We start from the raw sequence: 15,209 nt of genomic DNA, 5'->3' as shown, positions 1-15,209 counted from the left end.
GAATATTATAGCCAATGTATTCGGTTGTTTTTGTTAGTAGTTTTTTTTAAATACAAATTGCGCCCTAAAATCACACAAATCCGTATAACGTGGCAGAATGGAAATATTTGTATGAATAGCGTTTCGTTTCGTGGAAGGAATTTCGTAAATCCCCATCAGGAACCAGGAGCACACGCTGATGTGACGTCATGTGTTGTTACGTTCTCGGGCTGCCCTGCGGCTCATATCTCCGAGAGTTTCTCACGATCTCGTTGTTATTTATTTACAGTATTTTAAATCTTGTATTTACGAGGCATCACAAGTAAGATGCCACATTCGGATGCTGTCCTGCAAAAATTATGTCCTTAAAAGTATGCAAGATTTTATTAGATTATCATGGAGGTATTAATTCGGTCATCAGTGTTTCTTAATTAGCTGGTGGACTAATACGACGCACGAGCGCAATGTTTAGTCGTCTGTTTCCTGTTAAAGATTATGTTAGACATACACAAAATAGTACTGTATGTAGTAGTTTGTATATGAAGAGTAGTGACATGCTGTGACATATATCGACCACTCACACGTGGTTCGGGCGTAAGCAGCTTTCCGATTGCCACGAACCCAACGCACGGGTTGAGGCGTGGCTTCCATCTGACGTCAGAGCAGGCGGGCCGGAGACAGGCTGGGAACACCGAGCGTCGCCATGCAGCACCACTCGCGTACCCACAGCTAGCTTGCAGAATGCCCCATGAAGACCTCGACGCAGGTCGTTTTGCTCGCTCCTGGCCACACATTGTCGCGTTATTTCTCAGACTCAACATGTGGAGAGGTAGCGGGTATTATGGAAGGGACGACTTTTAAGTTCGACTTCAGGATTTCGCTCGGTGTAGCGTGGCAAGAGGCGGTGGACCACTTCCAAAGTTGTCGGTTAGCAGGGCGCGTGTGAAGGATTGGAATTAAAGGCGCCGCGCACCCGTTGTTAGCGGCAAACATGGAGAAACAGCAAAACGATTTAGAGCGAGAGCGCCAGTACTGTGAACTTTGTGGGAAAATGGAGAACCTTTTGAAGTGCGGTAGGTGTCGGAACTCCTTCTACTGCAGCAAGGAGCACCAAAAACAGCACTGGAAAGAACACAAACTAATTTGTAAGGAAGTGGACAAGACGCAGCAACCTAAACAGAAGCCCGAGCTCGAGCAACCACCCGGGGATGAGAAGACGCCGGATAAATGCCCGAGGAAAAACAACCACGAACAGGCGGACACCGGTGCGCCTTCGTCACAAACCACAAACACGGAGCAGCAGGGGGTTGGAGAGCAATTGGCTGAGGATGGCCTCAACAATCCCGCCACTCCTAATGGACAAACGACATCTCCACAGAAACTGGCCGCGGAGTACGTCATCCCGTGTATGAACAAGCACGGCATCTGCGTGGTGGACGACTTTATGGGCGAGGAGACGGGCCTGAGCATCCTGGAAGACGTCAAAGCCTTGCACAAAACTGGTCGGTTCACGGACGGTCAGGTGGTCAGTCAGAAAAGTGACTCGACTAAAGACATCCGTGGGGACAAAATCACGTGGGTGGACGGGAAAGAGGCAGGCTGCGAGAAGATCCGCTTTCTCACCAGTCGCATGGACGACCTGGTCAGACATTGTAATGGCAAACTGGCCAACTACGCCATCAACGGAAGGACAAAAGTAAGTACAGAAACAGGTGGGCACTGACAGCCATACATTCTTTCTTTGTTTTCCTTTGCCTACTTTAAACCAATACGTGTCAAGAAAGTCAAGTACCAGACTGACAAGCATGCAGCTTCCATTGCCTCTCCTAACTTTGTCACGTTTCACATCACTAATACAAACGGGGCAATGTCGCACTCTACTGTAGGTAGACGTGTAACATCAGTACTTGCTTTCTAACGTAGATAAATAGACCCTGCTCATGTGAGAAAGATAACGGGTAATGTGACTTGTGCGATAAAAACATCAAACAGTGGTTCATATTTTGGTCATCCCTTTCTTAACAATTACCAAATAACCAACAGTGATTGCTTAGTAAACAGCAACTGTAGAAAATGTATTTGCGGTCAAGTTAAATGCAAAATATGTTTATGGATGAGTAATTGATTGAATAATCAATAATTGATTCCAAAAATATTTGATAGTGACAGCCGCAGTGTGAATGTGGGTGTTCCCTGTGAATACTGGTGATGGCTGGATGGTGGGAAGAGAAAACTTTGAATTTTATACGTATATTTTAAACTAGAGATCAAGTAAGTCAAAACTGGCTTTGTTGGATGGGATTGGATGTACCTTTATTCGTCTCACAGTGGAGAAATTTACATTTCACAGCAGCAAAGTTACGGAAGGAAGAGGAAAGCAAAGGAAGAAGTAAAAAAAAAATACAGGAGCTGCTGGAAAGGCAGCCACTCTCGCGGCGCCATCTTGAAGTCAATGTTTGTTAATGGACTAAATCATATATAAATCTGAAATACACAATGTATATATTTTTCCTGCGGTTGAAATAAGAGAGGAATGACTCACTTCCAACATTCAGTGCATCTTGAAGAGTTGCTCATAAGTCCCATTTTATGTAACTTGCAAGTGAAATGCTTTTTGGAGTCTGTTTTTGGTACTAAGCCTAAGTCAATTCTATGGCAAATCATGGGCAGAATCGGTATCAATTAATCAGACTATGTGTAGCGTATTTTTCAATGCAAGTCCAACTGGATTCAAATCAACACCTACCGCCACTCGATCATAAGAAGTCCAACACACCTAAGGCGTTATAAAATAAAGATGGAATGAACTAAAAAGGACCTGCTTTTTTTATACATAGGAGCAACGCAGCGATTTGATGTCATATCATGTCCTACAAAATATTACTTGGGATGGAGTAACACAGATAACCGAGAGCTGCACGCTGCTATTTTCGGTTTCTCTCCTTATCCAGTTTCTTTACACCTGGACGCTTCTCAGTAGAAGGCCTCCCAGTAAACAGACATTCTGAGTCCATGACAAGTGTGCTTTGCCACGCGCCAACCACTGGTGAGGATGTGACTTCCTTGGACTGTGACCAATGAAAATGTGCATGACTTGCACAAATGCGAAGGCCATCTGTATCAATGGCTCAAAGGGAGATGACATAATGTAAGCAAGTTTGGCATTCGGGGAGACGGAGGAAAAACATGCACAAAGTGTGTTTTAATGTCATTGTTTCCATTTCCCCTTTTCACTCGATAACATTGTTGGAGGTTGGCATGTTCTGATGAATACAAAATGTCTTTGGTGCTGTGGTTGCATTCATCACTCATTTAGTGGGTTTGCGACTCTTTATACTTAAACTGGATTGCACGGTGACCTTCTTGCTGATGACCATCAGCATAGAAATCATGAAAATGTTTAATGCCTAGCTCGTGCTGTCTTTTTTATTGTTAATTGTAGGAGTTTGACTGAAAAGTGTTTTTTTAATTGTAATACAAACACATACAATATGAATATTTGGGGCCAAGACCAGTTTTGAGAGAGCCACCAGAACAGGACTGGTGGCTCTCGGTTAAGTCTCAATAAGGTTTAATGTCCGACATTGGCCATTTGTATCACTAGGGCCTGTTTTAACCACTTCTATAAGAACCACACAACTCAGATGGAGAAAAAGAGCTCCACAATTCAGTACTATGTTGTCTTTACATCCGATTTTAGGGCTCAACGTCAAATATTTTTAGTCGTATCCCAAAAATGACTTTGCACTTGTCATTCCGTGAAGATTTTAACGTTATCGTTGTGTTTTTTTAGAAAAACAAAATTGATTCATTTGTTTTCTCATAATATATACAGACATTCCCCTACTTATGAACATTTGAGTTATAAGCAACGGTACATACGAATATTTTTGTAGTCACATGTGTAGTGTTCTATCCAGTTCTACATGTACATATCTTTATAGAGCATATATTTTATTAAATGTTTATTTTTCAGTACACACCAATACAGGTAACTTATGCAAGGCTTAAACATACTTATACAAACCTTAAACATACTTATATGAGCCATAAACATACATTCTATACAAAATATAGCACTGAATCAACTTACAAACGAATTCACCTTACGAACAACCGTTCGGAACGTATCTCGTTCGTACATTGGCGAGTGTCTGTATTACAATTTTCATAGATTCAAATGAGATGTTATTTGCAGTGCTTAACCCCACTTAATATATACATTTTAAAAAGAAAGTGTATCAATTTCTCACACAAAAAATATTTTTTAATATGATCATATACGTTTTGTGCAAACATTTTTTTTTTTCATCTAAAAAATGTGCACATTCTTCCCTTTTTATTGTCTTGTAGTTTGTTGCACGTCACACAGTCTGTGTGTCTAACTATTTGTCTGAGGAAGTTGACCGTTGACCTAAATCTTAATGCATTGTAGAATAAGAAGGCCGGAGGAAGTCATGTGTTGCAGAGTCCTCTGAATGCTGGATATTTCTCTATAGGTTCCGTGAGGTACCGGTTCCTTCCGCTTCCACACGCCTCATATGTACATGGCACCACTGTGTATAGCACCTTTTTCCCGGCTTATTGTTTGCGCACCGTACAATCAACTATATGATAATATTCCAACTCTAGCAGAAAAATCATTGCCTATGGCCCTGTTACTCTTTGCGAACGGTGTCCAGGGAAATTTGAATATCACCGTTACAGCAACGTTGACTTCCTGCTGATACAGTACCAAATTCCTGTTCATTATTTTAGCCTTGGTAAGCATGAAACAAGAAACACTGATGTAGCATCGGCCTGCACGGAAACATCTAAAGAGCCTCATTGTTTAACCACACCAGACCCATTACCTCAACAGTAAAAGCTTTTAACGTTAAAACAAAAATGTCTACCTCATTCACTGCCATTCACAAATGTATTCGTGACTTAAAACATATGACATAGAGTGGCATTCCCGAATTTGGGTTTTGTTTTTTCTTGTTTCAGTGCCGATAAAGCGCTGGCCATGGCCTCTGGCAATGTTTTTTTTTTTCCACAAGGGGGCAGCATTTCACGTTTTTCTATGTTAGCGCTTTGTTCCAGCTTCAGCTGTTGTTAAAGCACTATATAAACCAATATGTATGTATTGTATTGTATTTTGGACAGCCGCCCTCATTTCAAGCTCATATAACTTCAGACCCATATAATTGGGAATTAACTCTTTTTTTCTGATGAAAGAAGAGAATCTAAGGTTTCTTACCCTGCATTGAATATTTATGTAGTCCTAAAACTCAATAGTCTGTGGGTCCTGGAATTCGAGTGACAATGACAAAAACTCTGGCACTGGAGTGTACACATTTTTGCACGTCTTGCAGTGAATGAGTTAAAAAGAGTCTTTATTAGGTGAAATTAGCTCGTCATTTATCTGTATTAATGATGTCACCAATGCAATTGTTCAACCTGATTCTTTTGCTTATTTTAACGACATAATAAAACGTATGTCTGAAAACAGTCGTAATTGAAAAAAAACATATTTGGTAGGCTCTTGGATAAGTTTAAGCAGGAAAAAAGAAAAATTGCAATTGCAGCCAAAGTAACTTTGACTGCAGATGGCATACTTGATATTCTATTATCCAAGCCGTGTTCTAACTCCCTATCACTGCCAAAAGGAAAGTATCAGTGACTGATCCAATTACAGAATGTACTCATTTCACCCGGGGCACACATGGTTGGTGCTATTAATTTATCTCAGGAGTCACTCAAAAGTTGAATCACAACAAAATCCATTCATGTTTTTCAACCACCTGATCCCTGCCTTTATCTTATTCCCCACCCCCAAAGTGTCATTCTGAAGAAGCTGTACTTGTTCGAATGTAACTAAATGAATGGCTAACAAGGTCAACCTCATGATGGCCACCTTGGAAAGTGAAAGAGCAAGTAAACTGAAAAAAAAGAATCTGAAACAGGAAGGGACATGATAGTAAGGTCAACTTTTTGTCATTTAGGAATCCAATATGAATATTTCATTTCAAATTGACTGCATCTGCTGTCATCAAAGGCAAAGAATTGCAAAACAGCTGTGCGCGTGGAGTTCACACCTTCAGTCACAAACGCGCTCCGGGCAGCTTGTGCAGCATGAGCAGAGCTCAAGTGTGGGGAGGTTGCAGAGGGAAGAGGGGGGTGGGTGGCAGGGGGGTGGACCTTAAGCGGAGGATCAGCCGGCCGTCCTCACGCTCTGCACGTAGCATGACCATTAAAATACAAGTCCTTCTGGAATGGTGCCAGAAGTCAAAGTTTACTGCAGTTCAGCTCTCGCTTCTCTGTTAGCTCCCGTTGTAGTCTCTTGCAAATATGTGCGCGCAGAGAGCAACTTCGCCTCTTTGCAGTCCCCCCCCCCCCCCCCCCAATTAAACTTGGGCCTATTCCTAAATCTGTGAAGCCACTTGAAGGACAACCGACACCATTTTTTTGTTTCCTAAATGACATCAGAAAAACGTTTTATAGCATCTAAAATACCCAAAACGCGCAGGCTGATATTTTAGTCAAATGCAAAACACCAATAAAAATGACTTAAAGTGTCCCAAAACTACTTCAAAGTGACCTCGGAGATGCCGATTTCCAGAAGGTCCCACCTCTTGTTCGTGACATCACGCCAGGACGTCTTGCCTCCCTCTAGAATCAAAACAATGGCTTCAGATTTGGAGAAGATGCTTTCTTGCTACTCATGCAGTTATGAATACGATTCAAATAGTTCTGAAGAGGAAATCATGAATGTTTGCAATCGATTAAAGAAGTCCACCCATATTAATTCGAGCCGTCAATGACACCAATATAGCGTCCCACAAAATGCACAAGATGGCGCCCAAGTTCCGTTGGAAATGAGCTGATTTGTCTGCTGGGAATTTGTGTCAGTGAGTATCAAATAGTAAATCGCGTTATTTATGTGTTTTCCTTCTAATTTCGCCATCAACACAAGTTTTCAGACCAAACAAAGTACCCAAAATGCATTGTGTGCTGCTTTCTCGGTCAGTGACTATACCTACCGTGACGTCACGGTAGGTATAGTCAACAACTCACAAACAAGACTTCCTGAATATTCAGCGGCAGTCTTAAAACGTAAAATATAGCTATATGCGGTGGAATCTTTGTAGAATACGCTTAGTAGAAGTAATTTGAAGTGATTTTACAAATTAGGGACAAAACTTGTCCGGAGGCGTCGGTTGTCCTTTAAATCTAATGGTTCTGACTTACTGCGTCTCTATATTCTCATATCACCCTTGTTTGATACTGGAGGGAAATGTATTTTCTGCCCTGTTATTGTCTGCATGTATGTGTTTTTTTTTAAATGTTACCCTCATTCTAATTTTGATCTTCTCGTCCTTAGGCAATGGTAGCATGTTACCCAGGAAACGGGACCCGTTACGTGCGCCATGTGGATAACCCTAACGGCGATGGACGTTGTGTCACGTGCATATATTACCTGAATAAAGATTGGAATGCCCAGGTATGTGACACTGATATGTGTGCGTTGGGGATGGAGAGGTGAACATATTGATAATAAATCAGATGTTAGAATTTGAAAGAATCTACTGGATGAGTATGTTTGCGGGGGGAAAGGTGCTCATTCACTGTCATTCACAAATGTATTCAGGAATTGAAAATATGACGTATAGCACCATTTGCAAATGTGTTCATATTTTGTTCTTTCATGCTTGGGTGCCGATGAAGCACTTGTCATGGCCTCTGCCAATGTTTTTTTTTCTTGTCCACAAGGGGGAAACATTTCCCTTTATTCCATGTTAGCGCTTTGTTCCAGCTTCAGCTGTTGTGAAAGCGCTATAATAATAATACATTTCATTTATAAGCGCCTTTCAAAACTCAAGGTCACTTTACAGTCACAGGTTTTGGAGTGAGCAAATAATGTAGCTAGAAAGCTATTTAAGCTAATATTTAAGCTAATAGATAGATACCTAGCCAGATAGCAAATGGTTAGCTAGATAGCTGGATACCTAGATAAATAAAACATGTTTCAAGGTAAAGAGGCTACAAACGTCACTCAGCGCCAAGTTTTTCATTTGGCTTTTTAACGCTTTTGATGCAACGGGAAGGACGTTATGCTCACAAGTCTCTCAACACGAGTCTCTACGTTTTGGGTTATCCATCAGATTCTTTGTCATGATTTTTTTCCTGGTCTAATACGGATGTATTGCATTGGAGTGAACACATTGTTGCTCATGTGAATGAGTTAATTTTGATTGAGAATGTTCAAATCAACAATTCAACCAACATTTGTACACACTTACTCCCAAGAACACAAACAATTCTCAAGTCCTCTTCGTGTCTTCATATTCAGTCATTTGGTTAAACTTTTTGTGACAAAACATTTTTGCTGTGCTTTACTGCATAATTGGCAAATGTAGCAAAAAAAAAAACCACCCATGGACAGAGGTAACTCCTGTTTTTGACACTAAACCCTCGTCGACACAATCTCTCTGTAAGATTGACTGTCCGTGAAGCACCTCACCAGGGTTCCTCATCCGGCTGTTCTCAATGCGAAGGAGCAGCCACTCAAATTTAAAACCCTCCCGAACGACTGAGATTCACTTGGAAAGAAATTAAAAATGTAAATCGACTAGTAAATATAGAGCTTTGTGTTTCACACCAGCTCCTTCTTTACCAAACTAGACCGATATAAAGTCTAAAATCGCGAAAATTCACAATTGACATCGCTCATAAAAAGGTGTGTAATTGCCCGCAGATGCCAGTAGATGGTGACAAAGAATTAATTTATGAGATATGTCTGTGGTCAGAATACAGAAACAGCGAGTAGTTGTTAGATTTGCCAATATGCAGGAGAACACTACTCATAAAACAGCAGTCATTGTCTTTAGTTGGGCCTCAAGAAGTAAGCACATTAGCCAACGGCAACCCTGTTACTCCCTGAACCTCAGTGTTATTTTATTCCACAGCTAACAGTGTCACTACGTGCAGCCTGACCATTCGCCTTATTGATAATCCCTTTAAAATAAGATCCTGCTTATCCAACAACATCCAAATGGCCGCAAGATCCCCTCACATTTAATGACTTAGTCTCACTTTTAAGTGCTTCAGCATTAGCGCAGGATAACATAAAATGCAGCTCAGTATGCCAAAGTGTTTTGCGCACCAACAATCTGCTGCTCTAAAAAAATGCATCAGTTGTGGGTCAGTTTTGGCAGTTTAATGGTTAACTCTCATGGCTGTGACTTAGGTCTGTCGGTCTATTCATCATCTTGTATGCAATGTTCGTGCCCTGCGGATCAGGTGGACTCCTGGACTGCCCCCCGTGCTAATTGTTGAGTTATGCTAACGCGGTTGTTTTGTTGACAAGCAGGCTTTAGTTATACCAATGAACCGTGTTCAGAAACCGGGTTCTACTCAGCCGTCATTACATTGGCTGGTTTGGATATGAGTCCTCTTTTATAGAATGTGGTTGCCGGGGTACCGCGGCTCCATGAGAGAGGGTTTTCCTCTTGGAATTTTTGAGTTCACTTGTTTCAGTTTTGTCCATCATTTTACTTTCATGTTTATAATTTTTTAATTTTTTTAATTGAAGCTAATAGTGTCTTCAAAACTTTGTTTTGGTCCTGAATTACCATTCTTTGACATCTTTTTACTGCACGCTGTTATCACACCCAGACTTAAAACCTAAGCCCAAAATTATGAAAAAGAAAAAAATGAAGGGTGACAAAAAAGTACACAGTTCTGATTCACTGGAACATGTCGTCATTTAGTTTGGTGCTGCTTTTGGATTTGCTTTTATTAGTCTTGCAGTGGAGAAATTTACATTTCACAGCAGCAAAGTTATGATGTTTTGGACTCACACACAATAACAGTAACTACTAAGTAGCGTAGAATTGTTGTGAAATGGTTTGCCGATTGAGTACATTTGAATTGGTTTCATTACAAAATAAGCGTCACAGTTTGAAACAATCTTAGTAATGATGCACTTGTGATTATGGTTGAACAATAGAAACGCATCATAGTTGATGTGTTTTTAAACCAGAAAACAAAGCCATGCAATATTTTGATTGATTTTGTAAAAAGATAAACTTTTAATTTTTTTTTTATCTGATGTTGATCATGCGAAGGGCACGTCTCAATTTCCTATCACATGATTGGATCATGAGGGCTATGCTTGGTGACATTAATGAACACAAATGGGAAAAGTGGACTGTTTGTATTTAACACAGAATGTGACACGCATGATGGCACAGGTGGACAAAAGTACTCGGACGCGGCTACAGTCTGCGTTAACTGCTTGTGTTAAAAAAAGATACAAATGAGCTAAATCATTTTCACAATAATACTACTTTTTATTTTCAAGCGCCTTTCAAAGCTCTCATGGAGACTTAACAGTCACAGACAAGCATAGAAAGAAAAACAGATACAATAATAAATAAAATACAATTATAAATAGAAACAAGATATAAAGCTACAAGCTTCAGGCGTGCAAATCTGTGCGTGTGAAGAAAGAGGCCTATAATATCAGTACGGCACACTTGCAACAATCTGCTTTTTCATTCTCCAGATCCTTTATCCAACCACAACAGTTTTCCTGTAGGTTATTCTTCCTATTTCTCCACAGGAAAGCCATCCCCCACTGCTGTTTCCTATCTTGAACTTTCCTCTGAGCCCCTAAGGCCATTTGTGGCGATCACGGGGGGGCTCTTCTTTATGAGCCCCCCTTTACAGGCAACATGATGCGACAGACACGAACGAACTTTGAACTGGGACAAACAATCCAGATCAAACAGCACTCGCACGCACTGGCCTTTGCTTCACCTTGTAGCTTTTGTCCCGATGCGTCAACTTAACAGAGACGTTTCTTCCTTGTTCTCATCTTCCAGGAACATGGTGGCCTTCTTCGAATCTTCCCAGAAGGAAGCGACCAGGTTGCCGAGATAGATCCCAAATTTGACCGTCTCCTTTTTTTCTGGTCAGACAGACGAAACCCCCATGAGGTTCAGCCCGCTTATGCTACCAGGTGAGCTGTGACATAGACATTGTGACATCTTTTGATTCCTGAATTTGTTCGGGTTTTGTTTTTTCATGCTTGGGTGCCGATAAAGCGCTGGCCATGGCCTCAGGCAATGTCTTTTCTTTTCCACAAGGGGCGGCATTCCCCTTTTTTTCCCCTTGTTAGCGCTTTGTTCCAGCTTCAGCTGTTGTGAAAGCGCTATAATAATATTGCATTTAATTTATAAGCGCCTTTCAAAACTCTCAAGGTCACTTTACAGTCACAGGTTTTCTGTGGGTGAGCAGCAGCAGCAGCCACGCGCGCCAACCTGGAAGTAACTCAAATACTGTAGATAGAAAGCTATTTAGCTGGCTAATAGATAGCTAATAGATAGATACCTAGCCAGATCGATAGCAAATAGTTAGCTGGATAGGTAGATAAATAAAACATTTTTCAAGCGCTATATAAACCAATATGTATGTATTGCACTGTATTTTGGATAGCCGCCCTCATTTCAAGCTCATAAAACTCCAGACCAATATAATTTAGGAATGAACGCTTTTTTCTGATGAAAGAAGATTCTAAGGTTTCTAACGCTGCATTAAATGTTTATGTAGTCCTAAAACTCAATATTCTGTGGGTTCTGGAATTTGAGTGACAATGACAAAAACCATGGCACTGGAGTGGACACATTTTTTGCACATCTGGCAGTGAATGAGTTAATAATTTATTGGTTTTAAATGGGTGTTTGACCTCTAAATTACTGATTGTGTCGTCTAATTTTCAATACAAAATTGCAATATTCCACTTTCTGTGAACCAGAGATAGTTGATGCATTTTCCTTCATATTCAAATTTGGAGGACATGATAGTTGTTAATGGATTGTTGCAGTTATTTGCGATAACCGCCACATGCATAAATGCAGTCAACGGAAAGACTCCAAATAATCCACAAAGTCAAAAGCCCAAGGTGCGTTTGTGTACGTGTCATATTATCAATGTGATCGTCCGTAAGCCAGCTTTTTACGACCACGTTGCACAATAAAAATATCGATGTGAAACAATCCATAAAATCAAAAGCACAAGGTACACTTGCATACTTGTTGGATGATCAATGCGCTCATCGCCTACCCGCAGTGGAGGCAATGACCGCCACGCTGCACCATACAAATAATAATCAAGACTCACTATAGTGCTGTTTATAGTGTGAACATGCCGCTTAGATGCAATCTCGCAAACTGAAAAGCAAAAGCATATGATTTAAAGTCACTTCGAATGTCACATTTTTCAAAAATCAGTGTTTGAAATAACGTACGCCCCGTACAACTTTTACGTCGGGCGTACAACTTTCAAAACGTCTCGGCTCGGGTGTTCGACAACTTCAGCAAGAAAAAAAAAAGATTATTTTCAAATCAAACATTTGTTTTATTCAATAAAGCAAAACCTACAAGCAAACCGCTACAAGCCACGTGGACTCCTCTTTCAAAACTTTCAAGTTCACTTTTCAGTCACGTTATAGTCCGAAGCACGAAACGGGCTTTTGATTGGCTGCCGTTCGTTTGGCTATTTGCATACTCTGCACGGCAGCCAATCAGAAGCTTGTTTCGTGCTTCGGACTATACAGTGACTGAAAAGCGTACTTGAGAGTTTTGAAAGCCGTTTAGAAAGAGGAGGCCACGTGGCTTTGAGCAGACAATGAATCAGGGACGAACGATCAAAATAATCCAACACAAACAACGCTACGCAAACATTGCATTGTGCACCGTAACGACAAACGACAACTGGAGCAAAATCTTCAGCAAGGGATATTTACCATAAATTAAGCAAGGGAGCATTTGTGGGAGGGACTTCCTTAATTCCAAAAATCCTTTATACGTCGCAACAATGTTTTTTTGTTTTTTTTTTTCGATTAGTCGTCTTATTGTGTTTCAAGTTGTGGAAAATGGGACAGGCAACTTTATGGCAACTTTTCAGAGTTGTCTGCCCTGGTGTCCGCTAACTTTTTGTCATGAGTTTCAGACACTGCAAAAAATGTATTTGCAATGAGAGATCCGATTTTTTTATTTGTATTGTTTTTAATGCAGAAGGATGCCATCAGGTCTCAGGTCATGAAAACCAGCGAGCAAATGTCAAAACTCACCTATCATGACAAAAGTGTAGTTTTCGAAGCGTGTCAAATGTTCTCACACGCTAACGGACGTATTGCAATGACCTCGCCTACTCGCGGCCGGCTTCTCTGTAGCGGAGAATCAGTGCTCTCTTTATGTCTCTGCAGGTATGCCATCACTGTGTGGTATTTTGACGCAGATGAGCGAGCCAGAGCTAAAGAAAAGTACTTAACAGGTAGGCACGGACATGCTTTTTAGGCTCATTTGTCTTCTCCGTCTTCCCAAATGACTCTTGATCAAATCCTGCGGGGTTTTTTTTGTCGTTGAATTTGTTTTGCCCCGTGCGTTCAGGTGCAGGAGAAAAAGGAGTAAAAGTTGAACTCGGCAAGCCATCCGATCCCAGCTAGTGCAAAGGACCGCGCCAGCACCAGGCAGCCAATAAGTGCTCTGTCCCCAGAAAGTGGCCCTGAAACAGCTTGTGTGTGTGTGTTTGACACAAAAGCGACGGGAATCGGATTGTGGATAGTTTTGGACGAAAAACGAGCAGACGCAATCAGGTGCGTTCATATTCAGTCAACCTTGACGGCCGAATGGACTTTGAATGTCATGACATTGTACCGAAAAGGGATGGTGTGTCTTTTTTTTTTTTTTTTTTTTTTTTTTTTTTTTTTTTACATCGCTCTCCTGGCCACCCCATCATCTTTTTTTAAAAATGAACATTTGCATCACGACCGACACTTTGACACAACTCGCAGGAATCAAGCTCATCTCTCAGTGGATTCCTTCAAGGTACAGCGTTCTGCATCAACGCCATGCATTATGCTTTTCACGTGGAATCATCGTTTATATGCTGCTGTCTGGAAAATGTGCTTGAGTTTGCAACAATTAGGAATCAGATGGATTAAAAACGCATTTATCCTGACAGAACCACAATGGGTCTTTAGTTTGTATTTCTTGTTATCATCAAGCTGTGTGGAGTCACCCCTCCAAGAAAGCAAATCTAGGTTTTTGATGCCCCCTGCTGGAATTCAAAGGTAGAGCACCAATTGATTACTTTTTGTTTTAATAACTACAGTGATACCTCGGTTTACGAAACCCTTGGCTTACGAATTTTCAGTTTACGAACGTTACATTTATGAAAATTTTACCTTAGCATACGAACTTTTTTTGTACACCAAGCTGCCTCAATGAGTGATGCGTCGTTCACGAACGAGCCCGTTCTTCTAAAAACAAAATGGCAGCCGACTGTTTTTGTCCTCTATTCCCCGCCTCCAGTCTTTGGTTAAAGCGACGTGATTGGTCAAGAACGCAGCAGTGAGGAGGGGGTGGTTAAAACATTAAAGAGACAGGCGGACGACAGTGAGAGAATTCCAACTTTGATAGTTCAAGGTTAAAATATCCCATCAATCAGGCTCCACAAACAACCCGCACACGCCATCTGGACACTTGATGCAAAAAGCTATCAACCCGGCTTAACAGAACACAATTGATGAGGAACTAGATAAAATTATCACAGAGAAAGCACCTCTAAGGGATCATTCCTCAAGATGGTGAAATAAGAAGGCTACGTTCCTCATCAAGTGTTTAATGCTGATGAAACCGGCCACTCCATTGCAGCAAGCCATCAAAGACCATTACAAAGGTAAACAAAATGACTATTATACAGTACAGTTTATTTCTTTAATTATAATACCTTAGCACATTTATTATACATCCAATAAGGTATATTTCGTGTAGTTTTAAGGCTTAGAAAATTAGAAAGTAGAAAATTATGTTTTCTGGGGACCTGGGAACGGATTTTTCTCATTTTAATGGTTTCCCCTGGGAAATTAATTTTTGGGATACACACTTTTCACCTTACACACTCTGTCTGGGAACCAATTAAGTTTGTAAGCCAATGTATCACTGTACCTTGATTCATTCATTTCCATATAATGGAAGTTGAATTACAAAAGGTCAAAAATTAATTTAGTCAAAGTTGTCTTAAAGGAATCTGTCCAAAATCTGCAAAAAATTGAGCTGCGAATTGGGCATTTTCAGAAAGTCCCGCCCCCAGTTCGTGACGTCACGCCAAGACGTCTTGCATTGCTGAAAAATCAAAACAATGCCTTCAGATTCGGAGAATATGCTTTCTTGTTACAC

At 40.8% G+C, this 15,209-nt stretch overlaps 1 protein-coding gene across 1 annotated transcript; it reads left to right on the top strand.

Annotated features, from left to right (window-relative positions):
• Positions 1-649: 649 nt before the first annotated feature.
• egln1a (egl-9 family hypoxia inducible factor 1a) lies at positions 650-15,151 on the top strand. The gene is made up of 5 exons (XM_089011715.1): positions 650-1,675; positions 7,346-7,465; positions 10,851-10,987; positions 13,235-13,302; positions 13,419-15,151. The coding sequence occupies exons 1-5, from the start codon at positions 971-973 to the stop codon at positions 13,472-13,474; spliced, it is 1,086 nt and encodes a 361-aa protein (XP_088867841.1). The 5' UTR covers positions 650-970; the 3' UTR covers positions 13,475-15,151.
• Positions 15,152-15,209: the final 58 nt, after the last annotated feature.

This window comes from Hippocampus bargibanti, linkage group LG13, assembly GCF_051943395.1.
Source record: "Hippocampus bargibanti isolate YZ-2025 linkage group LG13, ASM5194339v1, whole genome shotgun sequence".
Classification (NCBI taxonomy): domain Eukaryota; kingdom Metazoa; phylum Chordata; class Actinopteri; order Syngnathiformes; family Syngnathidae; genus Hippocampus; species Hippocampus bargibanti.
This window is presented reverse-complemented; position numbering and strand designations above follow the sequence as displayed.

What these genes read in the sequence shown, in the direction of transcription:
- egln1a (XM_089011715.1), top strand. Translation starts at nt 971, where the DNA reads ATGGAGAAACAGCAAAACGATTTAGAGCGAGAGCGCCAGTACTGTGAA. An exon ending in CCATCAACGGAAGGACAAAA is followed by an intron (nt 1,676 to 7,345) that starts GTAAGTACAGAA and finishes TCTCGTCCTTAG; the next exon opens with GCAATGGTAGCATGTTACCC. An exon ending in TAAAGAAAAGTACTTAACAG is followed by an intron (nt 13,303 to 13,418) that starts GTAGGCACGGAC and finishes CCGTGCGTTCAG; the next exon opens with GTGCAGGAGAAAAAGGAGTA.